General features: G+C 48.6%; 1 protein-coding gene across 1 annotated transcript in view; it reads right to left on the bottom strand.

Annotated features, from left to right (window-relative positions):
* BSND (barttin CLCNK type accessory subunit beta) overlaps window positions 1-25,081 on the bottom strand; it is a 177,257-nt gene that overhangs the window by 97,822 nt on the left and 54,354 nt on the right. The window contains exons 2-3 of the mRNA XM_085602526.1: window positions 23,677-23,768; window positions 8,457-8,720 (exon numbers count right to left, since the gene is read on the bottom strand). Coding sequence (XP_085458652.1) covers window positions 8,457-8,720; window positions 23,677-23,768 — 356 coding nt within the window. The remainder of the gene's footprint in view (window positions 1-8,456; window positions 8,721-23,676; window positions 23,769-25,081) is intronic.

A 25,081-nucleotide genomic window follows, 5' to 3' on the forward strand; every position in this document is an offset into this window, starting at 1 on the left:
TAATAGAACTGAGCGATCCCTTTATCAGTTTGATTTTTTTACTTCTCTTACATTTCCTTGCATATCAGATGCTGCAGTTCTTTTTGTACTGTCTTTTATTGCCTTAAATCTTGTTGTTAAACAACAGCTTAGCTCGAGCCGAAACAAGCATTGGGACACTTTGTTGACTGTACAAAGCACTATTTAGTAGACCATTGATTGGACGCTGCATGACTACTGACAAACTGGAACGCTCCGATTATTGTTGCCAATATGTAGTAAATAACTATCTTCATTGATTAAACTATACAATTAAACATGTAATTAAAACTAGGTTTCGTATATATTGTAAAGACAGGGGCCCCCTGCTAATAGGGTACAGTTCCTTAAGGCAGGGCTAATAAATCTAATGTACAGGCTTAAGGCAACATTTATATCAACATCATATGTTATCTACAATAAACTACACAATATACATACAAACCACAGAGAACCAACGAATTCTGTTTTTCTTTACAAAATGAGCATTTTTATGCATCAGATACTTGGTGAAGGTGAATAATGTAAAAAGTATCATTATAGTCTCTAATCTGTAACTACTCAACTTATGTGGTGGCCACTGTTCTTCTTCTTCTTTTTATCTCTTCCTTCTCTACTTCAAACCGTCTCTTTATAATGATAATTTTTACATTATTCACCTTCACAAGTATCATTTTAAAAATTATTGAGCCACTTCTATTTCAACCACTGCCTACATATATGTTTAATTAATTGCAAACAAAAGACAATGCACGGGTTTTTTTTAAGGCATAGAGTCTAACAAAAAGTGAGAACCAAGTATCTGATGCATAATATTTTCTTTACAGACATCAATCCTGATCTATTGTGGCTACTTTTCCTGACGAAGCCACAGTTCAGTGCCGAAACGCGCGTCGAACACAACAGCTTTTTGTGGGCCACATTATTTCTGTCTGAAGGCTAGATACCAATTGTTATCATTATATATGTTCAAAACGAAGAAAATTGTGTTTTTTACTGTATGGTAGTTTCACGTTGTATGAATGAAGATTAATGAATGGGTATAAATGGAATCTTTTTAATATAAAATACATTTTTCCAGTATTATTATTTATAATAAAAATGCTCATTTTGTAAAGAAAAACAGAATTTGTTGGTTCTCTTTGGTTTGTATGTATATTGTGTAGTTTATTGTAGATAACATATGATGTTGATATAAATGTTGCCTTAAGTCTGTACATTAGATTAAAAGTAGGTTTCTCCATAAGATGATGAAACTTTGCCTATACATTGACAACAGCATTTTGTATATATGCACTGGAGGGACTGTATGACGGTACTACGCATACCAATACCACGCATGCCATTACAACGCGGGTATTACTACGCTAGTACCCCTACAACAACCTACCATCACAACGCATTCTTTTACGATGCGTATGCCTTTACCACGTATGCCATTACAATGCAAAGGCATGCGTGCTAAAGGCATACACTTGATAAAAGTGTCTAATGTAAGTTACACCCCGACCCTACACTAAACCCTTATACACTACCCCTGCATGACCTTCCCTTGGCCCCCAGTCCCCTCTCTACCCTAAAACACTACACTTTGCGACCCCCGGTTCTACCGTAACCCCTAAAACACAACCCCTGCATGACCCTCTCCTGACCCCAGTCCTCTCCCTACCCTAAAACACTACCCTGCACAACCCCCCGACCCTACCCTAAAGCACTACCCCTGCATGACCCTCCCCAACCACCAGTCCCCTCCCTACCCTAAAACACTATCCTGCACGACCCCCGGCACTACCCTAAACCCTAAAACACTACCCCTGCACGACCTCCCCAACCCCCAGTCCTCTGCCTACATTAAAACAATACCCTGCATGACCCCCGACCCTACCCTAAAACACTACCCCTGCACGACCCTACCCGACCCCGGTTCTCTCCCTACCCTGAAACAATACCTTGCACGACCCCCCGACCCTACCCTAAACCCTAAAATACTACCCCTGCATGACCCTCCCCTGACCCCCAGTCCTCTACCTACCATAAAGCACTACCCTGCACAAACCCCCCCAGTCCTCTCCATACCCTAAAACACTACCCTCTGCACGACCCGGACCCTACCCTAAACCCTAAAACACTACCCCTGCACGACCCTCCCCCGACCCCCAGTCCTCTCCCTACCCTAAAACACTACCCTGCACGACCCGACCCCCTTTTACCCTAAAATAGTAACCCCCACCCCAGACCCAATCCCCCTTACCTCTGTCTCCTAGTGGTTCCTCTCTCTCCTCCTGGTTCCTGGTTCCTGCGGTCGTCTGAGGGGCGGTGCACGTCGTTGTGAGGAAACGGAAGAGCGTCTGTTTCCTCACGACAGCGTGGATCGCCTATATTTTTTTTACAACGTATGTGCTTTTGCCATACATACCTTTATAATGAAATTTGTTGTAAAGGCATGCGTGGTAAAAGCACATGGGTTGTAAACAAATACGTAGTAAAGACTACACGTTGTTACAACGCATGCATGGTAATGCTTGCGTTGTAATGGCATGCAGGGTAATAGCTGTGATGTAATGGCTGTTCCCCACAGGAGGGTCATATTTTTATTTTAGATCAGGCATGGCCTATTTCCATACTTATAAGCATTCAATCTTGTGGTTAGTGTAAAAGTGCAATGCAGTCAACATTTGGCAGTCAACATCATACTGCATTTGACAGTCAACATTCACACTGCTGGTACTCTTTGTGTATTTAATTACACAGTGCTTAATTTGTAAAAAATAAAATGAAGTGCCAGGACTGTTATCAGGAGTCAATTTCCACTAATACCGCCTTTGCCGCTGTCAGTGCTGCCAATTACAGTATCAACATAGCTACTAACCATCACTCTCCTACAAGTTTGACAATTCTGACTATTCCAGGCCCCCAAAGCAATAAGATTGGCTTTGGTAGCAGGTATTAGTAATTTGAAACGTATGTTCAATTAATAAACAACGGGTGTTGGGCTAGTATCCAAACTAGACAAACAGCGCCACCATGTGGAGGACTGTATTAAGTGCCGAGGTTGCTAATTTAGTGCTGGTGCCAAGCCCTGGAAACCACTGGCTCAAATTAAGCAGTGACATTACTATGACTTTGAAGGATAACTAAGCAAACAAATTCAGTCTAGTCAATAGTATTTTATGTTTTACAGACTGAGCACACTCACTGTGAAACTGAATAGCATTATTGCAGTGCATGGAGTCAGAATTCCGACAAAAGGCATTCTTAAAAAGCGGGAGGGGCAGTTGAAAAGATATCCTTTCCCAGACAGATCTTAAAAATAACAGCTTCATCTTTCAAGAGTGAGTTATGGGTGAATGGTCAGACAAGGCTACCCCTATGCGACCCTAATGCTTTTTCTAGGTCTCGCCTAGCGTTGCTGCGCACATGCGCAGCAATGCTCGGCGAGATTTAATGCAGATGAGTTCTTTTACAAAAGGGCTTTAAGCCCCGTTCCTCATTTCCATTGACTGGCTTCACAGTTTATGCTAAACGTTGGCCAGCCATTGGAAATGAGCTATGTATGTTGCCTCCTTTTGGCTTTTTGTGCCGTCCCACTTGGACTAGCCCGCCTGCTTTCTGTTTGACGTAAAGCTTTTCTTATCTTTCTGGGCATGTTTGATTCTGTGTTCACTGTGAAGCACACGAGCCAATGCTCTTACATTCGGCGCGCATGCCCACTTTCACTTTCAAAGCGCAGCGGGACAATGCAGCTGTTTGTTTATGTCTCGTTCAGTGTTAGTTCTGTCTCGAGCCTGCGCGACTTGTGCTGATCAGCAAATAATAACTAACGAATCGTCACATCATATTAACGACTATCTTGAAAGATTATTAAGCTTTGCAGCCTCCTGCACTGTTACAACCCCCGCCCCCCTTGTGATGTTGTTGTCTTCCCCTAGCTTGTGACTTCCCCTCCATCCCCCCGATTGTCCGGCCTTCTAGTGCTGCAGGGCTCTTGCGCCTCGTTCTCACAGGAGACCTGGGGGTGTGCAGAGCCAGGGTGACTGCGTGGCCCTTTGTTAAATTGTATCCGTCGCGATGCATGCCGTTCTTTATCTGTCTGTATTTATCCATATTTATTTTTGGGCCATTTTATGCATATTTATCCATATTTATTTTGTGTTTTGTTTATAAATGAAGTTGTAAAACTGTACACTTCCATATTTATTTAACCGATAAACGCGCCTCATTCTTTGATGTTTGTGGTGGTTTAGCTATTTAAGCTGCCAAATAGGATGCGAATCCGGGCAAATCTTGGGGTCAAATTGCACACTGCTTAATTACCACCCATGCTGAGGTCTGTCACTTCCGTGTGCACGGTTGGCACACAGTTCAGAGGTCTGCACCTCGGAATAGGCATAACACACAGATGTCGCAACGTTTTACCCATCAACGAGGTGCGAAAATGACATAATTGTAATGTAGATGACATAATGTGTAATTGAGATATCTATTGTGGTATGGTGATAAAATATGACAGGTACATTTAATTGGGTATGAAAGCGCAGTACGGGCATGAATTTTGAGCCAATCAGATAAGGGCGTACCTGAAGTGCACGTTGAGCACGTGATCTGCTGGGGATTAAGTCTGTTGTGATATTGTGCTGGGAGAAGTGAGGAGAGATGTGTTTAAGGCTCGCAGAGTCTGCAGTTGGACGTAGCAAATAGATATGCAATTGAAGTATATTTGAAGTAGGAAATCAGAGCTTACCGTGGTGTGAAAACTTTCACAGTTTATTTAATTAAGCATGCATTAGTTTCTCTGATTTGTATAGCGCTGAACTGTGACAAAAACCCGCGCTGTAGCGCCACGTCTCTCAAAAGCCAGTAGTTTGCTTTTTCGGGACTTCGAAGCCTAGTTAACGGTTAAATGGCTCTGGAACATCATGAGGTGAGGGTGTCTCTAGGGAAGATTCTTTGCCATTCTTCACAAGAGCTGTAATGTTCTTCGTGGGACCCTGTCCTCTAATAACAAGCATTGAAAATGCATTAGGTCTCGCCTTTTATTAAGTTAAAGCCATTTGCTGTGCTATACAATACCATTAGCAAAGCAAATGGCTTTAACTTCATCAAAGGCTAGACCTATTGCATTTTCAATGCTTGTTTTACATAGAAACTATAGCCAGTTTTAGCAGGAAACTTATGTACAAGCCGAGTACAGGTTATAGAGGAATAACAGGAATCACCTGAGGGCTTGTTTTCAGCTGATGACATGCATTTGTGGTTAACTAACTCAGAATTGGTGATCCCTAAAAATGTAGACCAGATGGTGAATGTTGGTTTGGTTTGTTTCAGATCGTGTTAGTACTGGTCCAAACCACCTAATATAACTGCAAGAGAGCTGATGTTCAGGACTTAACCCTTCCACTATTTATGGAGATACAACGTGAAATAATAATCAAAAGATATTCTTACACAACAGTCTTAGAATGCTGTCTTCTAAAGAGACACGGGACTATTGATCTAAAAGGCACTTGATCGGTATAACTGATAGAAGGACTGGATTAAATTAGGCCACTCTTGAAAACGTTGCATTTGAAAGTAGTACTCATGTCCTTAATTTTCACTGACTATGTCTATTTTCCTAACATTTATAAATTAGAAAAATGCAGTGTCTGACATCTACCAAGTTCTATATCAAAATGGAACAGTTTTCCCTTGTAGCCTTATTGCCACATTATGTTTTATCTTTTAAATATTGCTTCTTAGCTATTAAAGTTTCGCAATTAAAGTAGACTGTGAAAATTAAATAACTAATACTCCGAGCTGTTATAACGAGATTAATACAAAAACAAAATGGTGCTAAAAGTTAATTTACTTAAAATCTAAGGGGCATATTATCAAGAACGGCGTTAAAATTATCGCCGCTTTAGCCAGAAAATGGGCTTCTATTGGAATTCACAAGGGCATATTATCAAGCCCATTATCGCTGCTTTAGCGGCAGTTTCCTGCCGCTAAAGCGGCGATAATTTTAACAACGTTCTTGATAATATGCCCCTAAATGTGATAATGCTATATTACGTGGGGTGAAATTTGAGATGCAATATGTACGTCCCATCAAATAATTATATTGAAAGGCAATTCCAATGTGGGCTACTGGAACAAGCCTGACAGTCTCCTTCTGAAACAATACTCACATTCAACGTTCACGAGTTACAAAGGAGACCTTAGACATAGAATACCGCACTTGTTACATTGTAGGGGTGGTGTCTAAGTGGTGCTAAGATCCGGGGAGAAAGCCTCCTAATCCCCTGTTAGTGGAGAATATCCACACATACACAAACAAAAAAACCGATCAGCACCCACTGTTTTCAATTGATTTCAGCAACACATCAAAATTATGGTAGGCTATTGCAATACTGACTAAGTCCCAACAAGTGTTCCAAATCACATTAGATAAATCGCAATCAGATCCATGGAGAGGTTTTTGTTAATTCTTTATTCTTTATTCTTTCCCAAAATTGGTCCTCCAGAAGTAGCCAGTTCGTTTTGTCCCGTCTTGGGATTTCTCAGGGCTTGTTTTTAGTTTAAGAATTTCCTTATTTCTGGTGCATGATATCTTCTCTATGGTTCAGGATAAGAGATGTTAATCTTAGTAATATGAATATTATTCACCGATCCTCGGTTGCAATCTGGTTCATCAAGAATGGGTTCAGGCCCATGTCGGCCACCGTCTGAGTCGACTTGGAATGTGGGGACTGCACGCAAAGATTGACTATGCCCATGAACTAACTACGTACTAGGTGCGGTGGCCAACATGGGCCTGAACCCATTCTTGATGAACCAGATAAAATAAAGATGTTATATGAGTATTTAAGCCAATTTGATTTTGTGGTACAAGTATAATTTAGCAAAGTACCAAATCCATGCATATTGGGCTTTGCAGAACGTTAGGCAAAGTCTGTTTGAAAAGTCAAGAACCAAAAGCCATTCTGGTCATTTTCCTGTCATCATTATCATCTTTTTCGACTTAAAAAGTCAAAAAAATACAAATTCAAAACAAAATACAATCATTATTAAAAAATATATATTTTTGACAGATTGTATGTAAATACGTTGAAAATGATTAAGCATTTTCCATTAGATGCCTAGGTACAATAAATTACAATTAGAAAGAAGACATTGGATTTCAATATTATTGATCATGTTGTCAGCCGTCCGTTTTGCCATAAAACTTCCTCATCTCCAAAACACTTTAAGTATCAGCAATTGCAGCAATTGCAGCTAAAAAGCAATTGCTGGGGGTTGTATGACAGTGGCATGCATGGCTGACCCACGCATGCCTCTACAACGCCATCCTAACCACAAATGCGTCTAAACCACGCATTCCTATGCCACGCATGCCTTTACCACGCAATTTTGTGGAAAAGGCATGATTGGTAAAGGGATATGCGTGGTAAAAATTACCACTACCCAAGCCCTAAAATCCTATCCCTCTACCTTGCCTCCTCCGCTCTGAAGCCTAAAACCTACCCCACTCTGCCCTTATAACTAACCCTTCCCCCTCCCTCCGCCCTGAGGCCAAAACCCCAGCCTCAACCAAAAACTACCCTGATCCCAGTCCCCTCCACCCTGGGCCCTAAAGCTTACCCCCACGCTGTCCTTAAAACTACCCCTGCCCCTTCCACTGCTCTTAGGCCTAAAACCCTGCCCCCATTAATTAAACTACCCAGACCTCCACGCCCAGAGCTCTTAAACCAAGCCTAACCCCTAAAAACTCCCAGCAAACCCCACCTCAGCCCTTAAAACTACCCTGACTCCTGCCCTAAGCCCTAAAACGCTGCCCCCTTCCAAAAACTACCGCGACCCCCTTGCCCTGAGCCTCTAAAACTGGTCTAAAAACGACCCCCTCCAAACCTGGCCCCAGTCCCACTTACCTGTCCGCGTCTGGAGGTTCCTGTTCCAACGCTTCCTCTTCTTCTCCCCGCCCATCTGAACACTAGACCGCTATCTGCCTTAACCACACATATGCGTGGTTAAGGCAGATGCATGGCTCAGGCAAGCAAGATTAAGCTTGCGGGGGAATAGCAGGCGTGGCTCGCTGGTGTTGTAAAAGCTGTTTCCCTTTTCTGAGCCTTGTCATATTATTTATACTTGCTATATTTTTTTTATAGTCTTCTCTGTGTTGGATTTAAGTCTTTCAAACCTTTTGTGGAGGGGGATTAAGAAGGTACTGTTCATCAAATGCCCCAACCAGCTCCAGTAGGCTCCACAGATATGATCAGGTTCACCTTCTGACACAATTGGACAAATGAAACAATAATGTGTATTCTCAAATTTCAGACAGCATGTTATACCAAAATAACAAAATATCGGTTGTGTCCTGAAATGACATCTGCAGAAGACTGGTCAGCTTGGCAAGAACATGAGAATACTTTTATTCTTTTAAAAATTGCAGTATTACCAACCTGTCTGGCTCCCCAGTTGTGTCTTTCGGTAAGAGGTTGTTGATGGTGTCTTCATCGCTCTCTGAGTTCCTGTGGACAACCACCTTCGCCTGAGCTGGTGACTGGGCACATCTGGCCTCTAGCTCTGGGCGTCGAGGTGTGGGGGCAGACAGGAGACCTTGGCTCTCGGCTGAGCCCACCACTTTTATCTCAATCTGATCGTAGGGCGGGAGGCTTGTTTCATATCGACGAGCTTCTTCGGCATCGGTGTAAGGGGTCTGTGAACTGGAGACCAGACACTATTAGTTCTTTGCAATAGTGGTACCACAAGGTAGTTTCTAATTAGAAAACCCTTTTGGAAACTAGATAATTGTGCATGGCCTTTAATAACTGCATCTACTAATTTCAAAATGACAACAAATCAAGTCAGGTTGTGTAGATTACGTATTTTTGTAATCTAGACCATTCTCCTCTCAGCTAATGCAGCTAAAGGTAGCAAACAAGTGCTTCATAAAGAATAATGTTGGTTTATTTATTATGGGACTCCTTAAGTGCGAGCCCATGCTTTTCTATGGTTGCTACTTGCTTGTTTGAAATTTTAATGTGCTAATGCAGGTAGTTATGGACAATTTCCCAGAAAAGGTTATGGTGCATAATTTCACCTAAGACATCCTTCCTCACTGAAACACCTATAAATGTTACATCACCTTATATAGGTGTCACCTTCAATGATTCAATTAATCAATCAAAGTAGAAAGCATACCAGCATAAACCAAGAGCAGCTCCAAACATCCACACTCCTACCATGCATAAACAAAGTCGCACACCTGCACACCACACTAAAACTCCCACTATGATGGATCCGCTAATGTGGGCTGGCAAGACCACACCCCATATTAACATTGGGTTGTTGTAACATCGAAAATCACAAGTTGATTCCCTGCGGCCCTCAATGGAATGGAGGATATTGGGTGGAAATGGGTATTATGGCACGGGTTTCTGCAAGTGAACCTGTAATTCCTTCTGTTTTACAGGGGCTACAGTCCTCCACATATGGCCTGGTGGATTTTCCACCCGCTTATACTGCCCCATTCAAGAACACTGGGCCACTCATAATGAGAGGCAAATGACAGACAAGCCTGAAACCTGGCACCCCCCAAAGACTGTTTATAAACACAAAAACAAGCACACACTACTGAAACTAATGCAAACAGACAAGAGAAAACCATCTTTATCAACAAAAGGGACAAATCTAAACACTAGCCAGTTGTTTTTACCCTTGTATTCATATATCAGAAAGAGGCACTTCTGCATCAAGCAAATGCAAACAATGCGTCAAAGAAGTTAGGCTACAAAAATACATATTTCCCTCAACGGCATCCTTCAAATGCACAGAGTCGGGGAAAAGGAACCAAAACCATCTGTAACTAGGGTTTTGGAATCTTGTTTTACTTAGACGATGGTCCTTTGTGGAGATGTAGGCCTGAAACAGTTGACCTAGCAACACCCATTACCCTTCCAATAGTTGTGAAAACTGCCACTGCTAGGCTAGACTTAAGTCATAGGTAGGATTACCAAAGGTACCCTTGACTCTCTACCAGTCAACCTAGGAATGAGGTCTCAGCAAACGCAGGTGCTGTTGCATCAGCACTCGTGTACCCATAAGATAACCCCCTTAGACAACTTGTAGGAATTTGTCTCAATGTAGAGTGGTTGGTTCCATCAGCCCTGATGTCTGTTTGAGGCACCACCACTCTGGAAGAATGCGCTGACACTGATCGCTTATATCAACACTACTCTGCCTCTGCTCAACTGTGAAGGCCTCAGTCGTGAGGCCTCAGTCTCATTGCAGAGTCTGGCCCAGAGTCACTAAAAGCGTGGCAGCGCAGCACGGAGTGAAAATCTGCACCACTGTCTTGAGTAAATAGTAAACAAGCATTTGCAATGCAACATGTCTCGCTTTTGGAGAGTTAGAGCTATTGGCCTTGTAAATGACAATGCCTTTTAATTATGTGTTTTGGTCTCCTTTCTTCATGTGATGTGTGTAATCGGTTGACCTGGGTATGACCCGGCAGAAGTGGAGCTGAATTTGTGCATGCCTTTTCATGTTATTGAACAAATTTATAAATGGTTATACTTGATGGGCAGTAGTGATGCCTTTTGAATTGACCAGCTGATGTAGTGTTTAAAAGATACTCCCGATCTTGCAAATATATGTATGTGCGTGTTTAGTTTTATTTTAGCTCCAGCCCATCTGTTTTAAGTGACTTCAGGGCAGGACGCAGACAAAGAATGCAAACATTTAGGACCGAGGACTGGATTAAACAATAAACAGCAGATGCGTGGTTAGATTCATGCACCTCACTGACACGGTAGTGAAGAGCATATGGGGCGCCAGGGACATGAATTCCATGCGCAGCACTGGTGACTAAACATTTTTGCACTGGTGAGAGGTCACATTTGCACGAGCACTCACAGAGACCTAGTTCAAAAAGTCATTTCTACTGAGCGAGCAATGCAAGAACAACATGTATGTGTTCTCGTGTTCTTTCTTACTCTAATGTGTGTAATCAGTTGACCTGGGGATGACCCGGCAGACGTGGAGCTGAATTTGCGCGTGCCTTTTTATGCAGTTAAATAAAATGATAAATGGTAATACCTAATGGGCAGGAGTGATGTCTTTTTAATTGACAAGCAGACGTAGTGTTTATATATATTTTTTAGCTCCAGCCCATCTCAGGCACCCCGCAGACAAACAATCCAAACATTTAGGACTGTGGACTGAATAGAACAATAAACAGATGCGTTGTCTAGGATAGGGGTTGTATGCACAGCAGAACACTTATTCTACCTGAAAACGATTTCTGCAAAAATAAGCACTGTTGTGAGGGTGCAGTACTACAGGCTGTCTCTCGGTGTCCCATGCAGCCGCGGTCGGTAGTAGGAGTAACTGCAGGGCGGTGACGTGGGGAGGGGGAGGGGCAGGGTGGGGGGTAGTAAACTATGGATTACGGAGATTTACAGGTAAATTAACATATAAATTAATAAAACGAATTTCGTTGCGTGCACTGCATCCCCAAATGCGATGCAGTGCACGCAATGAAATTCGTTTTATTAATTTATATGTTAACTTATCTGTAAATCTCCGTAATCCATAGTTTACTACCCCCCGCCCTGCCCCTCCCCCTCCCCACGTCACCGCCCTGCAGTTACTCCTACTACTGACCGCAGCTGGTCCCATGGAATCTCCTTTGGCCACATATGGTATTGTACTTTGCAACAAGGCTAGGAAAATGATGTGGCGCAGCTCTTAGAGATGCCGAATGATGAAGAGGGGATCCTGGTTTGAGTCTGCTGTGGGCTCAACATCCTGTGATAATGGCTGATTGTTTAATTTTCCCGAGGCCATGGCTAGGTGTGCTATATAAATAAAAGTGTTTATTTGCAAATTATGTGTAAAAAAATTAGCAAAACAGCAGTGGCATCAGAGGTGTGAGGGGGAGGCACAGGGAGATTAAGGGACATGAAGCAACCGAAGCAGTGTTGTGGGAGGGGTGAGTAACAGCAAGTAAATGCTGCGACCAAAGCTTCATTGCACAAGCACAAGTAAACAGAACAGTTAAGGAGCAAAGAGGCAGGCCACCTAAAAAAATAGTTTTCTCCAAGTATAAATAACCTGAACAGTAAGAACACATGTAAGAGGGCCAGTCCTGATCGGAGGATACAAAATTCCAGACGGGGGACTCCTAAGTGTATTCCCCAATTAAAAGCCAGCATTTCTAAAGGACAGCAACAGGAACCAATGAAAAAGATGGTTGTTTTTTCAAGCCCATATCCTAGATACAGCATGTTTAAAAGATACAGCATGTTTCAAAGAGACAGTGCAAGCACTGCATAGGCGAGACCTAAAGATTGCAAAGCACCATATTTAAAACGAGATGCGCACTGATGATGCCATCTGCGATGTGGAAAAAAAGCCATTTTGGCATGATGAAAAACAAATCCAACCCAAACAAAACAGTCCAACCAGCCAGCTCTTTAGTGACATTTGCACCTGAGATACACCCTCCAGCACAAATTTCTATACATTGACAACTGTCGAGGTTACGCTGTGTAAAAGGTGTTATTTCGTGGTAATTATATGTTACACATAGAAATATATTGCAATATTCTACTTTCTCATATGTATTTTACATAATTTGGCCCTAGAATTGTACACAAAGCTGGTTTGTGCTACTTTAGCAGACCAGGACTTATGCTTTTCCCGCCTCCTTATGACCTTCTTGCATATATAACCAGGGGTTTAGTGTTGTACAAAGCCATTTGGCGTTGTGCTTGTGTCGACTTTTTCCGCTAAATATATTTTGCACGTGAAAGGTGACTGATGTTAGCGTTTTCACTCTTCCAGTGCCACTTTACATCACACAAGTGCCCATAGAAATACATAGTAAATCTGGACCTTGTTTTGTGTTTTGATAAACAAGTTTTATTGGTTTTTAAAACACTGCAAGAGAAGCATTGAGCCTGACAAATCACCACCTCACAATTGCACAGAGGAAAATCACCCCCCCCCGGCCCCCACCCCCCCAAAACACCCAATCAGACTACATTGCCCAACCATTTCCCCCATACCCTACGGTATTTCTTGGGGCAGCCCCTCGCCTGATAGAGAGTCCGCTCCTGGGCCGCACACCAGTCCACACCAGTACTCCATTTGGCCAAAGTAGGCGGCTGTGGATGTTTCCATGCCGCTGCAATATCTCTTTTTGCCACCATTAACGCTGTCATAAGGAACAGCTTCTCTGCACGGGTGCCCTGTAGACCGTCAGTGATGCCCAGAAGGGTGTGTCGAGGATCGTGTGGCACCTCCCAGCCCAACACCTCTGTGAGATCATCCTCTATACCTCTCCAGTAATCCCCCAGGCCCGGACAGGACCACACCATATGGATGAAGTCGGCCGGGTCAAAACCACAGCGGGGGCAAGATGCATCAGCAGAGAGGCCCGCGCGGTGTAGACGCGCCGGTGTGAGGTAGGCAATGTGGAGATAGTAGACTTGAATCAGCCGCAGTTTGGCGGAGGCCGTCACCAGCCGGGGGGCCATAAGGGCATCCCGCCAGTCTACCTCATCCAGGGGTCCCACCCACTCCTCCCACCTCCCCCTCAAGTCGCTCCGAGTCGCGGGGGTATTGTTGACAAGAGAACGGTGCATACGGGAAATACCCCCCTCCCTAGGTTACCCAGCAAGACCTGAGCCTCCGGGGGACTATGGTCGGGCAACCGAACATCCAGAGGAGTATAGATGAGTATGGCGTGGCACAGTTGGAGATACTTATAAAATTGAGATGAGTGAAGGGAGAAGCGCGCCTGCAGTTCTGCGTATGAGCACATGCGTCCCCCCCGCCAGACGTCCCCCAGCTGGGAGTTGCCGAGCAGGTCCCATGATCGAAAACCGTCCAGGGCAGCAACGTCCCGTAACCATGTCCCGTGCCAAAGGGGAGTGGCGCGCGTCAGCCGCCCGGTCCACCGGGTATGGCGAAGCGCCGCTCGCCAGGCCAAGAATATCACCCTAGTGATGTCGGGGCAAGAAGCGGGGATGGGAGCGCCATACAGGCGATCCAAAATGCAGGGGAAACCCAAGTCAGCTAATTCCACCCTGTAGGCCGGGTCGGACCATCCCCCTCCGAACCAATCATGAATGACCAGAAGGCGAGTGGCCAAATAGTAGAGGTAGAGATTAGTCATACCGAGCCCTCCGTCAAAGGTGGGCAGGCGACACGTCGACAGGGCCAGCCGCGGTCTCCCACCACCCCAGAGAAATCGAGTCGCCAACCCATCCAGCTCACGGAACCAAGGCCTCGGGAAGGACACGGGAGTGTTTTGTAATACATAGAGGAACCGGGGGAGAACCATCATTTTGTAGAGTGCCACCCTCCCCAGCGGGTTGAGCAGGAGCGATTGCCAGCGCCCCAGATCCGTATTGGCCTTCTTGACCGGGGGGCCACGTTAAGGGCCCAGCTCAGCTCTGGGAGCAGAGAGACCCAAATACCCAGGTATTTGAAGGACAATCGGCGGAGGGGAATCCGGTCCTGCCAGTCGAAGCATTCCCGAGAGGGGTGCAGAGGTACAAGGACCGACTTGTGCGGGTTTAAATAAAGGCCAGACGCACGGCCAAAAAGGCCCAGGATATGGAGTGCCCGGGGGCCAGATCGGGCCGGATCACCAAGGTACAACAAAACATCGTCCGCGTAAAGGGCAATTCTGTCCGGCACAAGACCTGGCCACTCCCAGCCCCAAAGAAGAGGATCCGCGCGGACCAGGGCCGCAAGGGGCTCCATAGCAAGGGCAAAAAGGAGGGGCGACAGTGGGCACCCCTGCCGTGTTCCCCGGCCGATCCGAAACGGCCGCGACAGTGCCCCATTGACCAGTACTCTGGCCCGGGGACGCGCATAAAGGACCCGCACCATGCCGACAAACTTGGGGCCGAAACCCATATGGGTCAGGACCTCAAATAGATAGGGCCACCCAACTGAGTCAAAAGCCTTCTCGAAGTCGGCCAGGAGGAGCGCGAGATATGGAGATAGGCGGTGGCGGTGAGCCAGGGCCACGTGAAGGCGACGGAGGCAGTGGCGAGTACCCCGGTCCGGCATGAAGCCACATTGGTCCGGATGCACCAGGCTTGACAGAAAAGGCCGAAGCCTCTGTGCCAGGACCGCCGCGTAGAATTTGATATCCGTACTAATGAGGGAAATTGGCCGATACGCCGACCTATCACAAGAGGGTGGCGTAGATTTGGGCAGAACCACGATCGTGGCCATGTCGGCCTCTGGAGGGAAGGAACCGGTTTTAACCGCCTCCGCATAGAGGGCACGCAACCGAGGGGTCAGAAGATCCTTGTAGGTGGCGTAAAACTCCTGGGGGAATCCGTCCGGTCCTGGGGTCTTCCCCGCGGACGTGCGGCCTATCGCCTCCCCGATCTCCTCTAGAGAGATGGGCACCTCCAGACTCTCCCAGTCGCCAGACCGAAGACAAGGAAGCCGTAAATTATGAGCCGCAAGCAGCGAAGCTAGGGATAAGTCCGACGCCCGGGCCCGGTACAATCGTGAGTAGTATTGGGCAAAAGCGTTCGCCATGGCCACGGAAGAGGACTGAAGCCGACCCTCCGAATCGGTGACCGCCGGGATGATGCGCGACGTCCCCGGATAGGTAACCAGCCGATGTAGCAGTGTACCATTCTTATCACCCCACCCGTAGACCCTCGCCACCGAGGACTGCCAGAGGAGCTTAGCCGCATCCATCGACCGCTGACGGATCTCTTCCCGCAGAAGCCGCAACTGCCGATCCACGGCCGGGTCCACAACCGCGGAGAGAGATTGCTCGAGACGTAACGCCCGGGCCTCGCAGGCAGTGAGTTGCTGGAGCTGCGACTGGCGGTGCCGCACCACCAGAGCCTTGGCGGCCCCCCTGACGGTGGCCTTACCCGCCTCCCAGAGGATTCCCGCCGAGGAAACCGACCCGTCGTTATCGCCAAAGTATTGTGTCAACGCGGACCCTACCTCCTTACAGAGCTTCTTATCCCGGAGAAACCAGGCGTTGAAGCGCCACATCTGGCGGGCCTCACGGGGCGGGGGACCCAGACCCAGGAGGACTGGGGAATGATCAGATATTCCTCTGAGAAGGATGCGGACATCCTGGATGCCCGCACAGTCGGTGGACGGGACAAAGATCGCATCAATCCGTGCATGAGTGTGGTGAGCGGCCGAAGTGTGGGTGTACTGCCGTGCGCGCGGGTGCCAGATACGCCAAGCATCACTTACGCCCTGGGCCTCTGCCCACCCCACCAGTTGCTTAGCCCGCGCAGCGCGGGGCGTCGAGACCGGGCCGGAGGAGTCCAGTTGTTGGGCAGAGACAGCGTTGAAGTCCCCACCCAAAACAATAGCACCCGGCGGGAGAGCAGCCAGCAGGGACGTGGCATGGGATAACGCCTGGGACAACCCGGTGGGCGGCGCGTAGAACGAGATAAAATTGAGCGGCCGACCTTCCAGCGTGTCGCTGACAGCGATCCCCATCCCCTGGGGAGCGCGGACCACCCGGGTAAAGACAAAGGGGACGGAGCGGCGCAACAGGACGGCAACCCCCCGAGAGCCACGAGAGAATCCCGAGTGCCACACCCGGTCGTACCCGTATCTGGCCAAGAAGGGACACCTCTCACCCAGCAAGTGGGTTTCTTGGAGAAGGAGCACGTCTGCCTCCGCGCGCTGGGCATATTTAAGAACGGCAGTGCGCTTGAGTCTGTCCAGTAAGCCGTTCACATTCCATGACAGAATGCGCACCTGCGCTTTGGAGGTGGGGTCATCCATGGGAGCGATGGGAGCGGAGCACGCTAGGGAGGAAGTGGCCAGAAGAAGCCAGGGCCATGGGCCCCAGGCCAGGGAAGGCCACTGGGCAGCGCATGAGGGCGAGCTGCGGCGAGGCCCACGCGGGTGACCGCGCGGAGAGGCACGGCGATGCACGGAGTGTGGTGTGGTAGAAGAAGCTCAATGAAAAACAAATCCAACCCAAACAAAACAGTCCCCCAAGAAGGAACAACCAACAGGTCCCCAACCCCAGACCCCCACCCCCCACCCTACACTTCAAGAACGGAAGCATCTGTCGCCCGAACAACCCCAACAGTTACAAGACCCCAAGCCTAGATGCTCGGGTGTAAAGAGCGTAGTGGACCCCTCCGGAAGCACGGATTTCAGTGATACGTCCTTGGTGTGGCGGGGAAGCTGAAGAGTGCAAAGTCCCCTCCCCCCGAGCAGAGCCGTCGCCTCCGCCTGTGAATACCTGGAGCAGACCGTAAGTTATATGGCGGGACTCCGGGAGAGGTCAGACAAGTCAGTTGGTATGGTGAGAGGGGCAGGAGATCCCCCCGGCCTGGGGGACAGGCACTGTCGGGGTCCCCCAGCTGCATGAGACGATGTGCCAGAAGAGGCCGAGGAGTCCCTCACATGTCCCTCAGAAGCGTTGGCAGACCGGGTCCGGACCATCGCCACCCACGGCGCAACCGGGACTGCGTGCGTTTCCTGCGCCTTGGTCGTCGGGAGCCAGGTACCTCTCGGCCCCGGGGCCCCGCAGCGGACGACACGCCCGCGGGTTGGCGCAGAGGCCTCTCCTCAGTGAGCCAGGTCCAGGCTGCCCGGGGGGTATCAAAGAACAATGTCCTGTCCTGGAAGACAACACGGAGGCGGGCCGGGAACTGGAGCTGGTACTGAAGACCCAGGGAGCACAGCCTTTGCTTCACCTCCGTGTAGGAGCGGCGCTGCTCCTGGACCTCCCGGGTGTAGTCCGGGAAGACCATAATGTTGTGATTATGGAAGGTCAACGGACCTCGCACTTGCACCTCCCGCAGGATAGCGTCTCTATCCCGAAAGTTGAGGATCCGCAGGATAAACGGGCACGGGGGGGCCCCCACCGGAGGCTTGGCCGCCAACGACCAGTGCGCCCTCTCCACCACGAACCAGGTCGACAGCACGGTCTCCGGCATCCAGGACTTAAACCATTGCTCCAGGAAATCATCAGCGCGGCCAGATTCAACTCCCTCCGGAAAACCCACCAGACGAAGGTTGTTGCGACGGGCGCGTCTTTCGGCATCCTCTGCCCGTCTGTGCAGCTCCTTGGAGTGGGTTGTGAGCTCCCTGACCTGATCCTGCAGTAAGTGAATGTCATCCTCCACCGTGGAGATCCGGGACTCCGCTTCCGTAATGCGAGCCGTGGCGTTGCGGAGATCCTGCCACAGGAGCGCGACATCAACCTTCACCTCCCCAACCATCCCCTCCAGGGAGGTACGGGAGGCATCAATGGCTTGAAGGATGACGGCCAAGTCCTTATTCGGGGCCGGGACCCCCCCCCCGCCCGGAGGGTCCGAGCTGGTGAACTGGTCCATCCTCGTCTGGTGGGACGCACTCGGCTGCTTGGAGCCCCTCTCCTTACCCATGGCGGACCAAGGGAGCACAGGCCGGGCGCGAGAGCAGGCTCGGAGGGCCAGCAGGCGTGAGCCTCACGTTAGAGTGTACACCTGCGCCGGTGCCCAGCGATTAACTGCGGGAGGCCACCAAGGCACTGTCCACCATCCCAATCCGCCGGGCCAGCAGCCGAGCCCCCCCCTGGATCCGAGGGCCAGGTACAGCGCCGGAGAAGGTGCGGCAGGGGGACCCCTCTCCGCCGGCAAGGATCCCAGACAAGTGGTCCAGGGCCCCGGGGGCCACCACAGCAGCCCGCACAGGGCAGCGCCCAGAGTACTGTTCTGCCCCAAGCGCGACGGCCGCCCGCGGGGCCCCGGGGAGTCGCACCCCCTCCCGAGGTCACCTCACCAGGGGGGCGCCAGGGTAAAGCAGCAGGGGGGGCCAGGAGGAGTCCTCCAATGCAGGCAGCAGCGGTATAGCAGCGCCGTCTCCTCAACCGGATTCTCTACGCGGGCCGATCCACCCGCCGATGAGGGCTTCACCACCCCCGGGGAGCGCCCACCAACCGTCGTCTCCCCCAGCTCACCTCGGAGGTAGATCCCACGTAGGCCCAGGCCACAGCTCCTCCGGTCTCGGGCAGCCGTCAGAGGTCCCCCGCCCACGCCACCTCCGGACTCGGCCAGCCAGGGACACACAGGAAGGGTACGGCGGGGTGGGCAGGACGCGCCGCCCCCCCAGAGGCAACACCGGCCAAGCGTCCAAAGAGAGCGGGGACAGGCAGCGACCCGAACCCTCAGGCAAACCCTTGCCGTGGAGGCCACATCGGGCCGATCCGCCCGCCGAGCACAGCCTTTTCACCCCGGGCAGGCACCAGCAAGGAGCAGCACAGGCAAAGCAGGCAGATCACGCGTCCTCCAGTCCCGTGGCAGCCGATGAGAAGCGTGTGGCCTTCGCCCCTCGTGGCGCGCCGGGGGCTCTCCTAGGGGGCGCCGCCGCACAGGGAACCAGATGGACGTGACTCAGGCACCGGCACAGCCCACGGCCGCCTAACTCAGCTCCAGCGATGGCAGGACAGTTCAAACTCGCTCCGAGGGCAGGGCAGAGGTTCCCCGACACCCGCCGGTCCTTAGATCTGACCTGGGACGGCGTCCGCGGATACTACACTGCAGGACCCACGCGGGGAGATCAGAGCACGTTTCCTCAACTCTGCTCCCTGCTGGCAGCTCTTTGTGATCTGCGGCCCGTAGCGATGTCTGTGCCCACGCTGAGAACCGCTGTCTATCGGCGTGATCACTCTGCTTGGTTCAGTGAGCCAGACGATAGTTGTGGTGCAGGCCCATTCGCCCATATTATCTCCTTATTATAGCCTTTACTTTCCTCTCCCAGATGGTTGGGTGGGGTTGGCCCCTTTCGCTTAAGAAGCGTGCGGCCTTCGCCCCTCGTGGCGCGCCGGGGGCTCTCCCAGGGGGCGCCGCCGCACAGGGAACCAGATGAACGCGACGCAGGCACCGGCACAGCCCACGGCCGCCTAACTCAGCTCCAGCAATGGCAGGACAGTTCAAACTCGCTCCGAGGGCAGGGCAGAGGTTCCCCCACACTCGCCGGTCATTAGATCTGACCTGGGACGGCGGCCGCGGATACGGGGCGGATTTGAGGGGTCCAGCAGCCAGGAGCCTCACTCCGTTGCGGCCATCTTGGCTAGCACCACCTAGCGCTCTCCCTTGTTTTGTGTTTTAGAGATGTCTACTCACCTTTACAACCTGTCTTAACTTCTTCTTATGCTAGTCACTATTGCACTTATGTACCTATAGCACAACAGCAATCAGCCATTGACGTCTCAGCATCACCGTGGATTAGTTGTATCATCCATAATGTATAAGAAGTGACTTGAACCTTGCTAAGAATCTATGCTCCACTGTCCTTTCACAGGTTCATTCAATATCACTTAAATGAGTATTTTCTACTCTTTACTTCACACCACTTTCCCCTGCAAGCTCCCTCTCTGCATTAGTCACTTATGCCGCTTTTTCTCCATGCATCTTTCTGAGATCTCTCCACCTACATGTCTTTTGTTCTTTTGCATCCATTTCCTTTCATCTTCTTACTGTCAGCATTCCCCTCATTCTCTTTCACAAAAAAACTCCTCTTTCTTTTCCTTAAGTGCTGTCAATATTTAAATAGCTGTGTACCTCGTTCACACACTTTATCATAGCATCAAAACTACAACTGGCACATATGTGATCATCGTTCTGTGAAGAGACCATGGAGTGGAAGACAATGTAATCTAAACAACGTTATGACAGTGACGGACACTGTAAAACCTCACGTGCCTTCAGTCTCAGCTACACATATCTCATGTGTGCCCCTTAGTTCACGATTATACACATGCTGAACTCATCCAGAGACTTAGAGGTGACTCAGTTTGAATTATAAGCCATACAAGACTCAATGCTGAATGAAAAACAAAACTGCAGAAACACACCTGGGAAAATGACACTATACCATGCAACATGAAGCAAAACAAGTGTAATATAGCAGGGACTGCATTACCGACCTTCATTATCTTAAGGGTTCTTCCAGACATTTATATACACTAATAGGAGTAGGGAGTGTGAATCATGGTGTAGTGGTTCAGTGGTGGCACGTGCTGTGTGTCCCAATACTGCCCTCCCTCACACATATGTGTGACATGCTTCATCATAGGGCTGCTTACAATACACTCCGGCGCAGCCAAGGCCTGGGGTGGAGCAATAGTGGAAGACAAACACAACATGAAAGAGAGAAAAACAATGTTTTCAATGGTGACTGGGAACGCCGGAAGTGAAGGTGCAGTGAGGTGTGGATTTAAAACAAGCTCAGAGGTATCTCTGTACCTATACTTTATTCCTAGATCTTCCAGCCAGGATTAAAAACGTGAAAGATGGTGGTGCTAGGGAGATGTAATGTGCTCCTTATACCCCTCCTTACTGCCAGGTAGTCAACATGTTTCGGCAGTGTATCAGTGCCCAACGATTAGGATCACGCCGGCCTTCTTCAGGACTCTGCCGGTCCCAGTATTGGACATGGACAAGAAGGATCACCACCGTTGAAGTAAGTGTGACAAGAGGGGGTCTCTCCTTGCCGACTGCCAATTCAAACATGACTTAGGGGTAAACTCGTAAATCCATGAATTCTCTGCAGGAAGTACCTTAACGCAAGGATTAGGGTTTCGAATATCTGCGAACCTGGAACGGAGGTTAGAGCATTACACAAAATACTGGGACTGGCAGAGTCCTGAAGAAGGCCTGCGTGACCCTAATCGTCATTTGATTGCTTCTTATTGGTCAGCTGCCATACATAGGCTTCTTTCCTCTTTGTGTGTTTGTTTCTCGCCTAGAGCTTGGACGTATTCCTTGTATCCTTCCACTTCTTATTTTTTTACTAGAGTTTTTTTCTTTGAATTTAAGCACTCTACTAGAGTGCGTCTTTTTCAGCTAGCGCCCTTGTGTACCTCTCCTCTCTCCGTCTTCCTCCACTGCCTATCCCCACCTGCTGTCCCTCTATTTTCTGACTCTGTTAGCTTGCCCCCACTCTCCCTCCCGCTCTCCATTTGTTGTCTGTGTGGCCTTGCCTCTACCATCCCTCCCTCTGTTCGTTGTCTGTCTTGGCTTGCCTCTACCATCCCTCCCTCTGTTTGTTGTCTCTGTTGGCTTGCACCCACTTTACCTCCCTCCGTTGTCCGCGTTGACTAACACTACCATCCCTCCCACCCTTGTGCCGTCCTCTGTGTTTTGTTGCCCTCACTCTGTCCCCCCATTTGTTGTCCATGTTGGCATGCCTCCACCCTTCCTCCCTCCGTTCGTCATCTGTGTTGGCTTGTCCTGTCCCCACTCACCGCCCTCCTTCCTTTGACAGAGCTGTGCTGATTTATACCTCCCTCTGGTGTCTGTGTTGGCCCCATCTGCCATAACAAAGAAAAGCACTATGACGAGATCACCGCTGGCCGTATCATGGCACATTTTCTTTTACCCACACCCTTCTTCCTCCGTGCTCCTTCCTCCTTGCTTCTTCTCAATAGAAATTAAATAAAAGCTCTATGACGTGGCCAGCACATAATGCTTTGTTAACTTTCAACCATGCTGCATAGCAGCTCCATTACTGTACAACATGGCTAAAAAAACAAGGACAAGCCAATACTTTGCATAAGTAAGACACAGTAGTCAAAGTGGGGGTGATCCGAGGGGAAAGATGTGGCCATACTTATTTAATTTTAGAAAAACAGTTCCCCCACTTTTCATGGAAAGACTACCATCACGGGGCGGTTAATTTAGAAGGTTGAAACGCTTTGGACGAATTGTAACACAGGACACTCCTTTGCTGTGAAACAGAGGAAGTGGCAGACAGCTAAACAACCCTTCTTGCTAGGGTGCTTGCTTTCCTGAAAGAAATGTAAATGTGTGCAACTGGTCAATCTGCAAATGTAAAGGGTGCTTGGAAGCCAGTATTAGCTTTAATTGGTATTACTAACATTTATATTAGGAAGCCCTTTTTTTTTAAATCTTAAACCTTTTTGTGTATTTTGTAGCAGACTATCGTATACTGTGTGCAATGCAAGTTTAAAATAACGACTTACATGTTCACACATCTTTCTGTCTCAGGCTAGGACCTTAGAGGACTAAACGTACATACACATGCCACTATTCTCCACTGCACCAACAACGATTAAGGTCTGTGGTTCTCTGGTGCAGTGCATTAACTAAGATTTCATTGTGTACGATAGAGCATTGCCCGGTGAATAATATAACGTGCTTTTCATTTTCATTTAAACTGTGCTCTTTTATTTGTACTTACCTGAAGGTGAAAGACCGAAAAAAGTTAACGAATATTTTGTTTGTTTAACCACGCCCCCACGCTCACTCAACCCTCGCCCCTCGTCTGTGCAGCATCAGAGTTCCCGTACTTTGCTTAATGCACTTCCACCACTGCTGAGATCTATTGGTTTTACCAGTGTTTGCTGTGGCAAAACCAGTCCCACTTACAGCTCTGGGTCGGTTCTGCGTGCAACAGAGAAAGGAGTAAACGCGCGTTACTGTCGAAACCCTTTCATGAACTCTTACGGGTCAGAATGTATCAGCCATAGAAAGAGCTTTTCAATGTCACGTGATTCTCGAACAGAGGCCTTCAGTACTATCTCAACACAAAGGCCTTGTCCACCAAATCTTAGATAACCTTGTGTGCAGTTAACGTAGTGTCCTTATTAAAATATATTAAACACTGTTGAGTAAATACATGAAGGGTTACTTATCTAGTACATACCACTTCTTTTCAGAAACTCCATTGTCCGAGGACACGAGAGACCTCTCTGGAAACAAAGCCTGGGCCTCGTTCGCAACAGTGACAAAGGTGATCTAAAAAAAGAAGAAGAGGACAAAGTTCTAAGCCTATCAAAGGAGAGCTTTGAAAACGTTTTTTTGACCGCTTTTGTAATGTTTTGTTACAATATGCCCACACACAATTTTACAATCTTTCACATAGGTATACTCTCTCTCTCTTACTGGCTTAAACCAGCACATTATATATCCTACATGGCTAGTTGTAAATGCTCTCTACTGAACCCAAGTGCAATTTATGGGGTTTTTGACATTGCACCCTAAATATCAAGAATAACAACCCAAGCCCAAAGTTTTCGGCTTCCAAAGCGGTTGCAACAGTTTCATTTTTTTTGGTTTGTACTGTATCTGACGTAAAAAAAAAAAATGCCCCCACCTAAACGTGGTGGCCATATCCTTAAAATATACTTCTTTTTTTTTAAATGTCCTCATATAATTTTACTGGAAGACCAAGAGTTTGTCCTACCAGTGTTGGCGAGTGGATTGTGGAAGTGGTAGGGCTCTAAAGTCCAAAAGCACTGTGCAGCACTCGGCCCCGGGCCAGGCTTTCAGATCGCACACACACCTCTACACTTAAACACGCGCTCAGGAATACAGCCAGACATACACACACATTTGAAGTCATGTACACGAAGACAGTCACACAGATAGTGGTGTAACAAAACTTGAGGGGGCCCCCTTGCAAAATACAAGGAGCCCATCCCCTTCCTGACCCACCGCCTACCACTCTTACCGAAGGGGCCAACTGGAGCTCAGGCCCCTCCCCCCACGCCGCAGGGGTTTTGGGGGCTTATGTTACGCCACTGCCCACAGACATATACATGCACTTCCAAGCATACAGACAAACACACTTAGGATTTCAGACACACCACACAAACTTACCGTGGGCGGGCCCACGATTTCTGACTCTGCCCGTCTGCCCCATACCAGAAGCAGACCCCTCGAGCTTCCACCCAATAAGAAGCTGTGATAGGGTTCAAGGTACGAGGGTAGATCTTTGTTCTCTATTCCAGTTTCGGATAGGGCAAGAGGGTGTGTGATTGACAAGCCCTGAAGCTCCATTACCTGACATGCTGCGGTTCATGAGGCTAGTGCAGCATGTCACATATGTACTGTGTATGTGTGAGGCCGGGCTGTAACAGCCCCCACCTGACATAGTGCCAATATCGGCAACAGTTGTCACAAAACACATAAGTACATAAATAAACCACACAACACTATTGTAAGTGGAGAAATATTGCTGCAGGTTTATTAGCATAAACAATATGCAAACATGGTGGGTTATCTTACGGGCGATCCCAGGGCAGGCCAGCCCCTATGCCGCCTGCCCG

Source organism: Triturus cristatus, chromosome 4_2 (genome assembly GCF_964204655.1).
Source record: "Triturus cristatus chromosome 4_2, aTriCri1.1, whole genome shotgun sequence".
Classification (NCBI taxonomy): domain Eukaryota; kingdom Metazoa; phylum Chordata; class Amphibia; order Caudata; family Salamandridae; genus Triturus; species Triturus cristatus.